The 13,908-nt window shown below is 41.4% G+C and overlaps 1 protein-coding gene across 1 annotated transcript; it reads right to left on the bottom strand.

Annotated features, from left to right (window-relative positions):
* Positions 1-459: 459 nt before the first annotated feature.
* Positions 460-4,144, bottom strand: gpr78a (G protein-coupled receptor 78a). Its single transcript, XM_042485928.2, has 3 exons — positions 3,176-4,144; positions 2,864-2,977; positions 460-1,301 (listed from the first exon to the last, which is right to left on the bottom strand). The coding sequence occupies exons 1-3, from the start codon at positions 3,847-3,849 to the stop codon at positions 1,058-1,060; spliced, it is 1,032 nt and encodes a 343-aa protein (XP_042341862.1). The 5' UTR covers positions 3,850-4,144; the 3' UTR covers positions 460-1,057.
* Positions 4,145-13,908: the final 9,764 nt, after the last annotated feature.

Raw genomic sequence — 13,908 nt, 5'->3', positions numbered from 1 at the left:
TCACCGCATTTCCTGCAGGGGTAGTGCTTGTTGTTTTTACTGAGACATTGCTGTGTTTTCAGCTGAGATTGTGCTACCAAAAGCAAGTCATTTTTAGCGAAAAAATGTTATTTTCCTTATTGTAATAACCAAGTTGTTTTTGTGCCTAAACCTAACCACAGATTGTTGACATAACATACACATGTAATGTTTCCATGGTTTGCAGAAACATATCATGCTAACATTTTATTCTGATGAGTGGGTTGCAAGTTTTCATCCTGCTGGACAAGAAAGATACTCTCTTCTCTCCTCACTTCTTTAGGTATCCGTCAAGTGAGACAAATCTGAAAAGTAATTTGCTCCCAGCTCATGTGTTGGTAGCCGCTGCTACAACACAACTTCAATTCATATAACCAGCAAAATATTCCCAGAATGTAATGGTTTTTCACTTGTTTGCATTCAAAGAGCAGACTCAAAGTGTTTCTGTGGCAGTGGAGTTTATTCTTTAATCTGTGTTTTAGTAGTGATATAACATCTTCACACATCCTCACAACTATTGTTACACTACATGTTAAAAACGGCACTCATTAACACAGACTTTAACATTAGTTTCATAACAGTCAACAGTCAGAATAAAGTTTTTCTTTCAGTTCTTTCACTGAAACATGAAGACCACTTCCTAACAAGTTTAAGGTTACTTCAACCATACATTTACATTGATGATAGTAGTTAACATAGTGTTGTGGGCGTCATGTGGTGTGTTCTTGGCAATGCCTCAGTAGGCAAACTGATGAGCCCTGTGGAAACGGCAGTCTGTAGAGGCTGAAGAGGCCTTTGGCAAATATCAGAGGCCTGTGCGCTCTTATTGAGCGTACATCGTTTTGTGTCCTGCAGCTCTGCCAGTGCGCAATAATCTGGTTTAAAGAGTCCTGACATCCACGCCTGTGTTAAAGTGTCCTTGAGCAAGGCACTGACTCCCTTCCATCTGCAGGGCTGCTGCTCTTCAGAGACCCTGACCTCTGACCTTCCCGTAAGAGGGATACAAGTATTGAATCATTTAAATATTTGCACATCAAGCTCAGGTGACTCTGGCAGCGCAGGTGTCATCTGTGGTGTCCAGTGTGCTGCTGGCGCTGTGGATCGACTGTGAGTAGTGATCCTTTCTTATGAAACGGCTGATGATACCTACTAGGACCTTCCTGTACTGCTGCCGCAGCAGGCAGTAAACAAATGGGTCGCTAGAGGTTTTGGCATAAGACAGACATTTGGCGGTCATGCCCCAGTACCGGGGGATATGCACAGAGGGCAACAACTCCACCAACCTGCAGGAGGAAGAAACAGAAGAAGAAGAAGAAGCAGAGGAGGTCAGTTTTTTTGGCTCTAATGTACTGAATATTGAAGCCCGTTTTTGTCAGGCGCTTGAAAAAAAGGTTTGTTTCTCTCATCACTGATAACAGGTTTGAATAATGCAATTGCATTTAATCATTTCATCTTATTTTCTCATGATAATTTAAAAAAACCCACATGGGTAGGAACTTAAAGGACCCGTGTATAAGATTTATGGGGATTTAGTGGAATCTTGTGGTGAGGATTGCAAATTACAACCAGATTAAACTTCTCCCAATTAAAATTCCTTCAGTGGTTATTGTTCAGGAAGTTTTAACAGGGAGCCGAGGTATCAACAGAAGTCTCTTCATCTTTAAAACAAACGGACACTGTGATTAAATTACTGAATAAAGCAGTTTACTCTAAATAAATAAGTGTTTTTCCAACACTTGTTGCGTGTAGGAAAACTGCGATGACCAACATGAAAATCTAAAGCCAGAGTTTGTTTTGTCCGTTTTGGGCTGAAAAATCCTGGTAATCTAACACTTTATGCTTGAGGACCGGCTTCCTGTGTAGATATAAATGGCTCATTCAAGGGAAACGAAAACACTATTGCTATTTTGAAGGTATTATACAGTTATGGACAAAAAGTTAAAAACCATATGTTTCATTTCTGCTAATCATGTATCCTTAAATTCTACACACTCGACCTTTAACAGGTGGTACAATTTGGAATTTATGTCAAATTTATAATATGTGAATATTTCAGGTGGCATAAATTAGCTGGACTGTCTCTCTCTCTCTCTCTCTCTCTCTCTCTCTCTCTCACACACACACACACACACATTGTATATATGTGTATATACACTGCATATATACTGTATATATGCAAAATTTAAATGATCATTGATTTTAGTTTGTGAATACATCTACAAATATCATGTATTTAAGACTGAATGTTTCCAATTGATGTGTAAACTTTAAGATATGTTAACATCCTTCTTCAATAATGGACATTATGGACTTTCCTCTTTTTATAGTTGTTGTCATAAATCATCCATTGTTTCCATTTACTTAAACATTTTTCTTTCACTGGAGGCTGATCATTCTCTATCACATATTTCAAAAGAAACCTATAGCTATTTAATATATGTAATTGTGTGATTGTTTGATGGATATTTTAGTTCTTTGTGACGTAATAAATGTAACCTTATTAAAATTCATAATGTTGTCATTTTGTGTTTGAGATGTGTTGATTGAACTTGAGCCTGTGGTATAGCACTTTGTATTGTAGGACGACAAAATATTAGGACTACTTTACATCATTACTCTCAACGCAGATTAAAAAAAATGAATGTTGGAAACGAGATAAGAAACAAACAAAAAATAAATAAATTCTGGGGTTTTGCATAGAAATTACTGGTGTATTTAGGACATTGTGCTTAGTCTTTATGCGTCAGATGTTACACCACAGTGAAACTGAACTCTGAAGACATCATGTGGGAGGTTAACCAACTGGCGATAAACAGAGACAGTAGGCTACAGAGCGGGCTGTTACCTTGTTATAACGTAGGGTGAAAAGCAGAGGATGAAGGTGCCGATGAAGACGCAGATTTTTTTAGTGGCGCGCTGCCTCCTCTTCTTCTGCTCAGCCAGACACCTCTCCTTCACACTGACAGACACACAGAGACATTCATTTATGTCTGACATAATAACAGCTCATATATAATTAGTATAACAACACAGCCTTTGTCCAGCATTAAAAAAAGGTCAAATTAACTTCATTTTCTCCACCAAAACAAGTCAAACTGCACTGGATACAAGTAGAAACATCTCTGAAAGGTTCAACAGCCTCTCCCGTATACTTTACCTGGGGTGAATATCCACCAGCAGCAGCAGAGTCTGCACTGTTATCACATCTATCCTCTTGCAGTGCGACCTGGCCACTCTCAAAACTTTCAGGTAGGCGAAGCACAGCACGAGCAGGCAGAGCGCGAAGCTGCTGCAGTGAAACAGCGCAGTGAAAGTCGCATAGGCGGCCAGCTGCGACCTCTTCTCCCCATCCAGGTGCACCGTGCAAGAGGCGTAAGTGTGGCTGTAACCCCCCCAGTCCATGAGCAGCTGGGTCAGGGAGAAGGTGAGAGAGTGCATCCAGGAGTACGCCACGATGAGAAACGCGTCCCTGTAGCGCATCTTGCTGGAGTAACTGAGGGGGAACACCACCGCGATCCACCTGTCCATGCTGAGCGCGGCCATGCTCAGCATCGCGTTAGCGGTGAGAAAAGTCTCAGCAAAACTGACAGCCTGGCAGAACAAGTCCCCGAAGGGCTTTGCGCTTTCTGCCACAGCGAGAAAAGTGGCGGGCATGTTGATGACGGTGAGCAGGATGTTGGAGAAGGACAGGTTCAGGATGAAGATGCCTGGCACGTGGGATCTTAAGTCGGCGCTCTGGGTGAAACATAGCAACACTGACAGGTTTGTCAACAGCGAGACCACAGCTATCACCACAATGGACACTTCCAGTAGGAACTCCGGTATGCTCATCTCTCGAGGCTTAGCAGCAGACGTGGGGAGGATGGTGTGGTGAGTCCGCCATGCTCTCTGCTCGTGCCCCCCACCAGCTGACCACTTTCCCGGCGCACATGTGCCAGAAACGCTTGTGAGCTGGAGACCCGCGTGGAGAGCTGTCCAGTGCTGAAACACCCAAACAAGCCTTGCTGATGTTGATCTATGGCATGAGCTACTTTTTAAAGTATGTTGCTCAAGCTATCCAGTGATTAAATTGATTATCTTTTTAAATTCCTCCAGTTATAATTACCCTCCCGTTCTTTACTCCACAGTGAAAAGCTGTGGAAATTATGACTTCAGGTTACCAAGTGCTCTGTGTTTACTCTCGATCATGCGCACTACCCGGCGCCTCCTCTCCTCGCTGGCAATGCCGTGCGCCCTGCACGTGCAGTCGGTAGCTGGCTCATGTGACGCTTGAACAATATTCATGCAAGCAGGAGTTAATGTCAGAGATGGGGATGTCATGGTGTGTGCACACAGAATACACCCCCCCCCAAAAAGATGACAATGTGTTTTTTATGTGCAAAAACCCAGAGTGATGGCTGTGCAAAAATGTCTATGAGTGGCTTTAAATGTGAGAAATATTAATATGTAGTGTATGTGTGTGTGTGTCTGGGCGTTTGTGTTTGTGTGAAACAACTCTTTATATCCTCTCTTTGACAGTATATTTCCTTTATACACATTCCAGTGGATCAAAATGAGCACATCACAGTTAAACTGGGACCACAGAGACAGATTGAGTCCACCCCCCCAAATAACATCAGGTGAAACACACGCACTCTCAAACACACACACAAACACACAGACAAACGCACACACACACACACACACACACATAGAGAGAATAACTAATCTCCATGGCAACACCAAATCTCTTGTGGCTTCATCACTCTTTGAACTTCATCTTCTTTTGCGCTGATTTGTGTTGATCTCCCCTCAAATGCCTGTGAGAAGCCATTTGCCACAGTGCGTTCGTTCAAATGCAGCTATATGAAAAATATCAGACACCGTGTTAGGCATGTGTGATCTACATTACAAATGCAGGTTTAGGAGAGGAGAGAGCACGAGAAGTATGAGAGGAAGGATGGGACCTGAGGCTGAAAGGAAAAATGGATTAAGGGGGAGGACGGGCATGTGCAGGATGGACTGATAGAAAAATGGATGGACCTGCTTCTCCCAGAATGTCTCTCAGGCATCTTTAGTCTGTTTCAAGTGTACAGTTATTTCTATATGCCTTTTAAACTGTATTGCCAATGGATTTTAATAGTAATAATACAAAAACCTCGAATTTTTAACTTCAAGAGGCTTGTGGAGATGACCTTGAAGTGATTTTTTGTGCAGTCATGTGTGTTTTTTAATAGAAGATTTAAAATGCCTTCATGGATACAATTCAAGCTAAGAAATGAAGTCAAATAGAATTTACATTGTTACGCGTATTTTCTGTTTAATGTACGCAATAACTGTGTCATTATCTATAAAATAACTTAATTTTTAAAAAGTGAAAAGGGATATTATTTAGCTCCTTCACTCCTGAACAAATACTGCAGCAACTAGAGTGCTGTGTCACTTGAATGTGATCAAATGTCCTTTTGGGGCCCAGCTCATGTAGCAAATAACAGTATGTGCTTCATCTGACTGTATTTCTTTGATTGGATGGTGGATGGCATATTACTTAGATGAGCCACATGCCAAAATGAGGACCACTGTTTTGCATCAACAAACAACAAAACTATCTGGGATTTAATGAGTCACTGCTGTGTTTGCAGTGGCTTTTTGGGCATCAACCTTGGGTGTTTTGTAGTGAGCCATCGCTTTTTTTCCAGAGGGGACAGGGGCATGTAAAATGATTCATTTTTTACAGAGACATTGCTGCATTGCCTGCTGGGTTAGGTGCACAAAAAACAATGTTCTTCACAAAGATATTGCTGTTTTTCTTGCCAGTGTAGCTGCATTAAGTGTTTTTTTAATCAATAGAATGCTGCTTTTTTACTGTGGTTGTAGCACAAAAAGTGTTTTTTTTTTTTTTTTACTGAAGCTTCACTGCTTTTTCAGCTATGATTGTGGCACATTGGTAGCATGAGCAAGAACTCTCGTTCTCATGAAACCTGGGTTGTAGCACAACCCCAGTGTTTTTCACCAAGATATCACTGCTTTTCCAGTTGTGATTGTGGCATGAAAAGTGGCTGTTTTTCACCAAGGCATCTGTTCCAGCTATGATTTTGGCACTAAAAACAATTGTTGTCTTTTTGTTTTTTTTTACCAAGGCATTGCTGCTTTTCCAGTTGTGAATGTGACATAAAAAACGTTTTTTTGTTGTTGTTTTTTTTTACCAATATATTGCTGCTTTCAGCAGCGATTGTGGCACAAAAAAACATGGGTTTTTTTGTTTTTTTACTGAGATATGACTGTTTCTTGTCAAGATATGAAAAGTGGTAGCTTTTTTTGTGGGGCATTACTGTGTTTCCAACAGGGACTTTGCCCACACACCAAAACACAGTCTTCTCTTAACCATAACTGTTTTTTGTGCCGTTACTTGTCCACACATTAACCACGTGGTTGTTGAAACATCAAGCTTCAACTTATCCATGACATAACAACGTGCAAATACAAGATATCCATGGTTGGCAGAAACATACAATGCCAACATTTTTTTCTGCTGATTGGGTTGTTAATCTAGGCATTTTAAATCTTCCATACTTTCACCTCTGCTTGCATGCAAGCAGGAGTGAGCTGGTGTGTGCAAATGCGTGGGCAGCTATTTCCTGAGAATGTACACATTATATATGTTTGTCTGTGGGCATGACGGCGGGCTGTTCGTCCCAGCAGCTCCCCAGATGTTATTTTATCCCTCCTGTCCCCAAGGGCTCCATTTATATTTAATCATTAACAAGTTCTTAGAGGATCACATTTACAGTATAAGCACCAACACGCCTACTGTGCTGCCCCTTTTGTTGTCGTCCTGCTATCCTCAGTGGAAGTGCTGTCCCTGAGCGTGTTATCTTAATGGCTATTTTGCCGTGAAGGAAACCCCCCCTTTGTTGCTAAGAAGGAGAAAGAGCAAGAGAGAGGGAGAAAAAAAAAGAAGAGAGGGAATGAGAAATCGCCCCTCAGTGAGAGGAACCCTCTTAGTGGTCACGTGTATACTCCGGGTTCCCAGGGCTGGAACGGCTGTTATGCAAGCAACAGAATGCTGATGGCAGAAGCACTTAAGAAGTCCTGTTAGCAGGCGAGGGGTCCATCCAACTTCCCCGTAAGCCACTGCCCCTGGCTCTATGACTCCGTGTGTATGCCGTGAGTTTGCGCGCCATTACATAACATCACAATTCCCACGGTCGGCAACACAATATGGAGCTCCCTCATCACCTTAACTTCGCCTCTGTTCCTTTCCGTTTGAGCTAGTAAATGATTTTGCTCTCTGTCCGTGCATCCATCTGTCCAACCATCGCTCCATCCTCTCTGCTGCACGCGAGCCTGCCTCAGTCCTCCTGAAGCTTGGTTCCCTGCAAGTGAATTTTGTGAATTTTGTGTCCACATTTGAATACATCCTCAAAAGCCTGCACCCTCGGGCGCAGCTGTTTACTACGACTAAAGGCTCGTAGTGACTGAGAGAAGACAATCACTTTGTTTTGGCAGCAATGACCCTCATCTGTCTGCTCCACTCAATTCAATGTTGCACTCAAAAGACCTGAGAGGCATGGCATTTTGTCGAGGTGATGGTAGCACGCCCCTGTCCGGGGACAGTGGTGGTGATGTCAGGAGAAGAGTACGAGATGTGGGATGAGACAATAATGTGAGGGAGAAAAAGAATGGCAACAAATGTCATGGGTGAGTGTTTCTGGAGCGTGGGAGTCTGGGTGTAAAAATAGGTCTTAGCCCTGTGAGCTACAGAGCAAACGCTCCGCACAGAAACGCTAACTCACACAGACACTCACATGTCCAGACACACACATACACTCGCTTTCATCCATGCTCTCTGTCACTCTCTCTCTCTCTCCCTCCCCGCCTCTCTCCCGTTTCATCTCACTCTGTCACGTGCTAACAGTATGCGAGCCTGATTGTGGAATGAGTAAGTGTATGTTGATATAAGGGAGACACGTTTTTCACACGTTTGATGATATTATGAAGAAGATGAGATCTGTAATCTTTCTTCCACACTGCTGTCATGAGGAAAACTCAGTTCAATCGCTGATTTGTAAACAGATGTTACAAAAGCCACAGACAGATGTTTAACTTGCAGCATGCACACCTTAATAGAGGTTTAAAGGGTCATAAATACCACTAATATTACTTATATTCATTTATTTGTGCTCTTCTTATTTCACATTTTTTTCTGCATTAAAGTTGATAATTGATGTTTAGGTATGACAACATCAATCCTTAAAAGAATACTTCACCTGCAAAATGAGCATTTTTATGTCATTTACTTGTGTTACAGTAGATTCCCAAAGAAACCTTTGTTTGGTTTAATGCTTCCATGACGAACGGAGAATCCAAAAAGGCAAACATTTTTGATGAATTTAAGTCACGCCAAACAACAGCAAATATATATCAAAATATCCATTTACAAACTTTCACAAAACGTGTTGTGTAAAATCGTGTCTCATTTAACCAATCAAATGGATAAAGCTTTAAACTGGAAGAGGCCGTTTACACGGCAGTGGTTCATGCATGAAATGTTAAACTTTTGCTGTGGTTTGGCCTTTTGGGGGCATGAAAATGCAAACATTTGACAGTGGTTTCAAAGTATAATATTTTGAAAATGCAGCCCTTTCTGTTGCTGTGTAAATGGGCAATGCACGGCTCTTGTGAAAGCGATGACGTCACATCTGCACTTCATGCATGCGTATTAAGTTTCAGACTAATAGCCATAGGACAGCGATAATAACAATGGCGGACTACCGAGCTGTGTTGTTCTGCTGTCTCTGCTGAGTTTATTAATGCTTCTTGTGTGTGTGTTCGCCATCATCCTCGTTTGTTTATACTCACCGCTCTGTAAAAGAACGCCATTGTGTGCAGGCATGTGTTGTTCTTCTATGGTGTGTCATTGCAAAGTTACACTGCCAACTACTGGCCTGACATGCATGCTACAGCGTTTTCAGCTGTTTTCGCAGATCCGTGTACACATGGATCGTTTTTATGAACGTGGATTTTTTGAAAAACACAAAGAATAGACTTTTCTATTTTTAGTAGAGCGGCTCTTTTTCAAATGTAAATAAATAAATCGGAACATTTTAGTGAAGATGGATGTTTCTGGGAAGTACTGAGAATCCGACTGAATAAATGAGACTGGGATTATACTGCACGAGCTGTGGGAGAGTTTGTAAACTGATGTTTTGATATAGTTTTTCTGTTGTTTAATGTTTATTTCAATTAATGAAAGATGTTTTCCTTTTAAGGATTCACTGTTCAGTGGGGAGGAATGCGAGAAAAACAACATTTTCTTCAGTAATTGATGCACAAATGTTCATTTTGTGGGTGGAGGTTTTTCTTTTATGTGAGTTTCATGTGTTTTTCATCAACTAAATGTAATTCTTTTACAGTGCAGAACATCTGCAGTTTGTTTTCAGGAGAGATGTTTGAAGTTGTTTAGTTTTGGCTGAAATGCTTTAAATGATGTGCTGAGTCAGTGTTTATGATAAATGCAAAAAAAAAGTTTTCCTTTCCATGTTGCTGATCTGGGGTAGATGAGCTCACCTGATGGTGCCTCCAGAAAGATCGGGCGCTCAAAAGTCTTCACTAATGATGCAGTCAGAAAACATTTTTGCAATGCCTGAATGTAATATGAAATGCATGGATTATATTTAATTAATTTGCGGTCCATTTCAATACTTCCCCTTTCAATGGAGCTTATATCCGATACACTTGTAGGTGACTGCCCACCCGTCATCTCTCAGGTTAGGGATGGCACCTTGGAAGAAGCTACTGGTTTCATGGCAACCTCCTGGTTGTGGGAATGATGTTCGTCAATGATGCTTGCGCTTAGTGAAAATTAGAAGTTTTGGTCGACAGCTCCCAAATGCACTTTTCAAATGCCAGCTTTCTAAATTGGCACTCAGTCATCTAAACTTTGAGCACCCCGGATCAATCACAGGGTTGTATAAAGACAAAAAACCCTTCACTTAATACAAACTCTAATGGAGTGTTTGTGCATTTGGTGTTTATTTAGGAATCACTGTTGCTGTGAGTGAATAAAACTAAATGACCCCCAAATTGTGATTGTTTCAACAGTCATCCATGATGTAAGTGTTGAAATCATCCAAACCTTCCGATACTTGAAGAACTCTGTTGGATAACAGATTGAGATTTAGTGAAAAAACAGATGTCACTGTGAAAAAGGCTCAGAAGTGTCTCTGCTGCCTACATAAACTAAACTCTTTTCCAGTGGATCAGACAATGTTTTATTCCTCCTTCACTGAATGTATTTTAACTTTTTAATGTAAAGTTGCTAATTTACAACCGTTTGTCAAAAGGACGAGAACCGATTGTGAGTTGCTCTTAACCTCAGCTCTGACATTATGAGCAAAACACAAAGAGCACTTGCACAACATGAATGGGTCCTCAAAAAAGCATATGAAGCCTTTTTCTCACATGAACTCAAATCTGGTCCCTTTTACACATGTAGCACACAACAGAAGTTTGGAGGTGTCAGACGTGTTCTCACCCAATCAATACTCAGCTCATCTGGTGTAAGTGAGACTTGGCGCCTGGAAAGAGTGTGCAGGACATGGAGGGAAAAATGCGCTGCTGAAGTTGCAGCGTTTCATTTGTAATTTGATGAACAACACAGTTTTTTGTCATTCCTAGAATTTAATGATGATTTTGGCTTTGGCCCACTTAACAACAGAAGTTCCCAAGTTTCTCTCCAGTTAGACATTTTCATCTTTGTGAAAACTTCCCTCCTTTTTCACCCTCAGATGTTTGTATCCTTTCAGTTTCGCGCCATTCATATGTTAGAAATGTCATCAACATGCCCGCTCGCTCGCTGTAAATTCTCTGGATAATGATCTGCTTTACTCACACATAGGCTTAATCAGACATTACACACACTTCGTGATATCGAGCTGGCTGCATAAAGTCCATTTAATGTCCGGTCCAACTGATTCTGACATTCTGGAGTTCTCACATAAAACTCCTCTGGGAAATGTTTAGATGTTGAATGTTGTTGATGTAGAAGTTCGGGGTTGCAGTGTATGTGAGAAAGGGCCTTAAGATTGTCAGTGACCTCACACATGTTGTCTTCTGCTTTCATTGAATGCCGATGTGTTTTAGACTGCCCGTATGTAAAACAAATAAAAGAAAATTTGTTTTTATCCAGAAATTATTGGACCTGTGAACAGCGGCAGTACAAGAAACGGTCAGTTTACAGTTTAGATACTATATTGATAAATGCACTTGCTCTTTGGCGCTTTAAGAATTGTCACATGTGACCCTTTGTTTATGCAGAGTTATAAGACATTTTCTTCCAGTTAACTGTCCTTTGGAGCATGTTTTAAATCACACTTGTTTTTGTTTCCAGTGAGGAGCTTATTGTTTTCAGCCAGGCCATCAGAGAACATGAGGTTCTCTTCTTATCCAACATCTTATCCAAGATTACAGTTTCCGCTTTCCTTGGCTTGCTTGTTGTTTATTTTCACAAATGTGTGCTCCAGACGTCTCCTCTTCTGCTTTTAAAATGTGAAGAGGAGACTCCTGGATGCTGTATCATTAAATAAAAGCTGGTAGGAAACACCACTGTTTTAGCACTTCCAGAAAACCAGGTATACGACCACCTGCATCACATCTCTCCGAGAAGTAATGAAACGGACACAAAAACTATCAGGGCAGTCAAGCAAATATTTCAAATCTATAACTGAAAAAAAGCTAATTATTCAAAGTAAGAGGAACCTTTTCCAACTACAGTAAAATATTTTCCATGTGAGTGCCAGCTTTTTCCATAAAAAACGGTGCCTCTGGCTTTGGGCTCAGCAGGCATTACTTTCATTAGCCAGCTATACGGCTTCAGTAGGAGGCAATTACTCTGTTTCTTCAAACACTAAATAAACTGCACAGGCAGGAGGGGTGATTAAGCCTGTTTACACACATTAAAACACACCCACATGCACAATCCATGAGCTTAACACATACGCTCACAATGATATCGCCTATGTGAGTGCACACACACACCCAGAGGTCACAAGATGAGGAAATGCAGCTGAATTATTTAAAATCCCAAGAAATGCCCGAGTAAGAAAGAAGACGAGTTGAGGGAAAGGCTGCAGACTGGATTTACAAAGAAAGAGAGACACAGGGAGAGAGAGTGTCGAACGCATGAGTCAGCAGTCTGCCAGTAAGAGGGAGTTGAGAGACAGAGGAAGGCTCGCAGGATTTAGCTATCACTGGAGTCCTGACAAAAGAATTTCTGGGCTCACTTTATTGTGTGACTCCGTGTGTGTGTGTCTCATTTCCTCGGCAGGGTGTATACAAGGCCATCCAGTTCTGAGGAATTTGTGTAAAACCACAGCAAAGCGCTGGCTTCCATCTCTGTTTTGAAAGAGATTTGCTAAACAGTTTTGCTCTGAGCATGTCACAAATACTTTAATCTCAGAGGAATAGTTCCACATTATGGGAAATCACTTATTGGCTTTCATGCCAAGAGTTAGATGAGAAGACTGATAGCGTTCTCATGTCTGTGCAGCACTGAGCTACAGCCAGGAGGCAGTTAGCCTGGCGTTGCAAGTGCGCAAGGAGAAATATACCTATAATAAACCTATTACTGTAAATAAAGATGGACAACGCATCTCCACTTCCTCCCACTGTCCAAAAAAAAGCCAAATTACCTTAAATGCAGTGATGTCATTTGGCAGAATTTGTGCAGTAACAATCTCTCTGGGATCTAGTTCCTGCCGTCTGACCAAATTGTAAAAACACTTATTGGCACACACAGCAGTCAGTCATGACACCAAACCCCCTTTTATGTAGCATGAAATAACGAGCTATACAGGGTTTCCATGGTCATGGAATACCTGGAAAAGTCAGTTAGAAAAATAATTGAAACTTTTGGAAAAGTCATGGAAAATTTACTGTTTTTAATGAAATCTTTACAGTAATTATCCATGGATAACGCCAAAGAGACAAAAAACAACATCAAAGAGATGCATAACGGCAACAATGAGATGCAAAACGACCCCATATCGATGCAAAAGGAACCTAAAAGGAGATGCAAAATGACCATAAAGATACAAAAGAACCACAATGAGATGCCAAACAACCCCAAAGTGATGCGAAACGACCACAGAAATACAGAGCGACCCTAAAGAAATGTGAAATGACCACAATAAGATGCAAAAAAAACCCCAAAGTGATGCAAAACGACCACAAGCGATTCATATAGCCCACTATGAGATGCAGAGGGACCATACTGAAATGCAAAACGACCACAAAGTTTTTTATCCTACCATTGCATATGTCTCATCATTTTCTCCCCGTGTTCCCTCTCTCAAATTATGTTTGAATAGAGTTTGAATGTTTTTGTTTGAAACGTGTGATGGGGGCAAAAAGATGACATTTTTAAAATGGGTCCTTTAATAGTCATGGAAAAGTTTTGAAATTTGTGTGGGAACCCTGGTTATAACCGAAAGAATAAGAAAAATGAGCACTTGTATTATGACTCAGCTAAGGGACAGCATAACAGGGATTTATTACAAGGAAAGAAGGGGAATGGAGGTGGAGATGGCTTCGGATGGCACGCTGAGGCAGAGAGAGTGGGTAATGACAGGCGAGGCGTGGAGGGAATGGCGTGGTAGCAGAGCGGCAGAGGGAATTGCAGAGTGAGAACAGGCAGGCAGTTAAAGAGACAGACTGGAGAGGCTGATCCTGGAGCACAAGAGACCAGGATTAGAGAGGGCAAAAACACTCGAGGAGAATACGGACAAAAACTTGGAGACAGAGAGCGGCTTAAACAAGTAGATGGCTAAACGATATGGAGGATGAATGATCAGGATAGATAAACTGGAGATGAATGAGAGGCAAGTGTGGATGATCAACGGTAATCAGGGG

The sequence above is a fragment of the Plectropomus leopardus genome, chromosome 3 (assembly GCF_026936395.1).
Source record: "Plectropomus leopardus strain MGB_pleo_1.0 chromosome 3, ASM2693639v1, whole genome shotgun sequence".
Taxonomy (NCBI): domain Eukaryota; kingdom Metazoa; phylum Chordata; class Actinopteri; order Perciformes; family Serranidae; genus Plectropomus; species Plectropomus leopardus.
Note: the sequence above shows the minus strand (reverse complement) of the source record. Positions and strands in the feature narration are given on the sequence as shown.

Coding starts and splice junctions, on each gene's coding strand:
- gpr78a (XM_042485928.2), bottom strand. CDS start 3,849: ATGAGCATACCGGAGTTCCTACTGGAAGTGTCCATTGTGGTGATAGCT. Junction 2,978..3,175: donor CTGGTGGATATTCACCCCAG/GTAAAGTATACG, acceptor TGTGTCTGTCAG/TGTGAAGGAGAGGTGTCTGG. Junction 1,302..2,863: donor TCACCCTACGTTATAACAAG/GTAACAGCCCGC, acceptor TTCCTCCTGCAG/GTTGGTGGAGTTGTTGCCCT.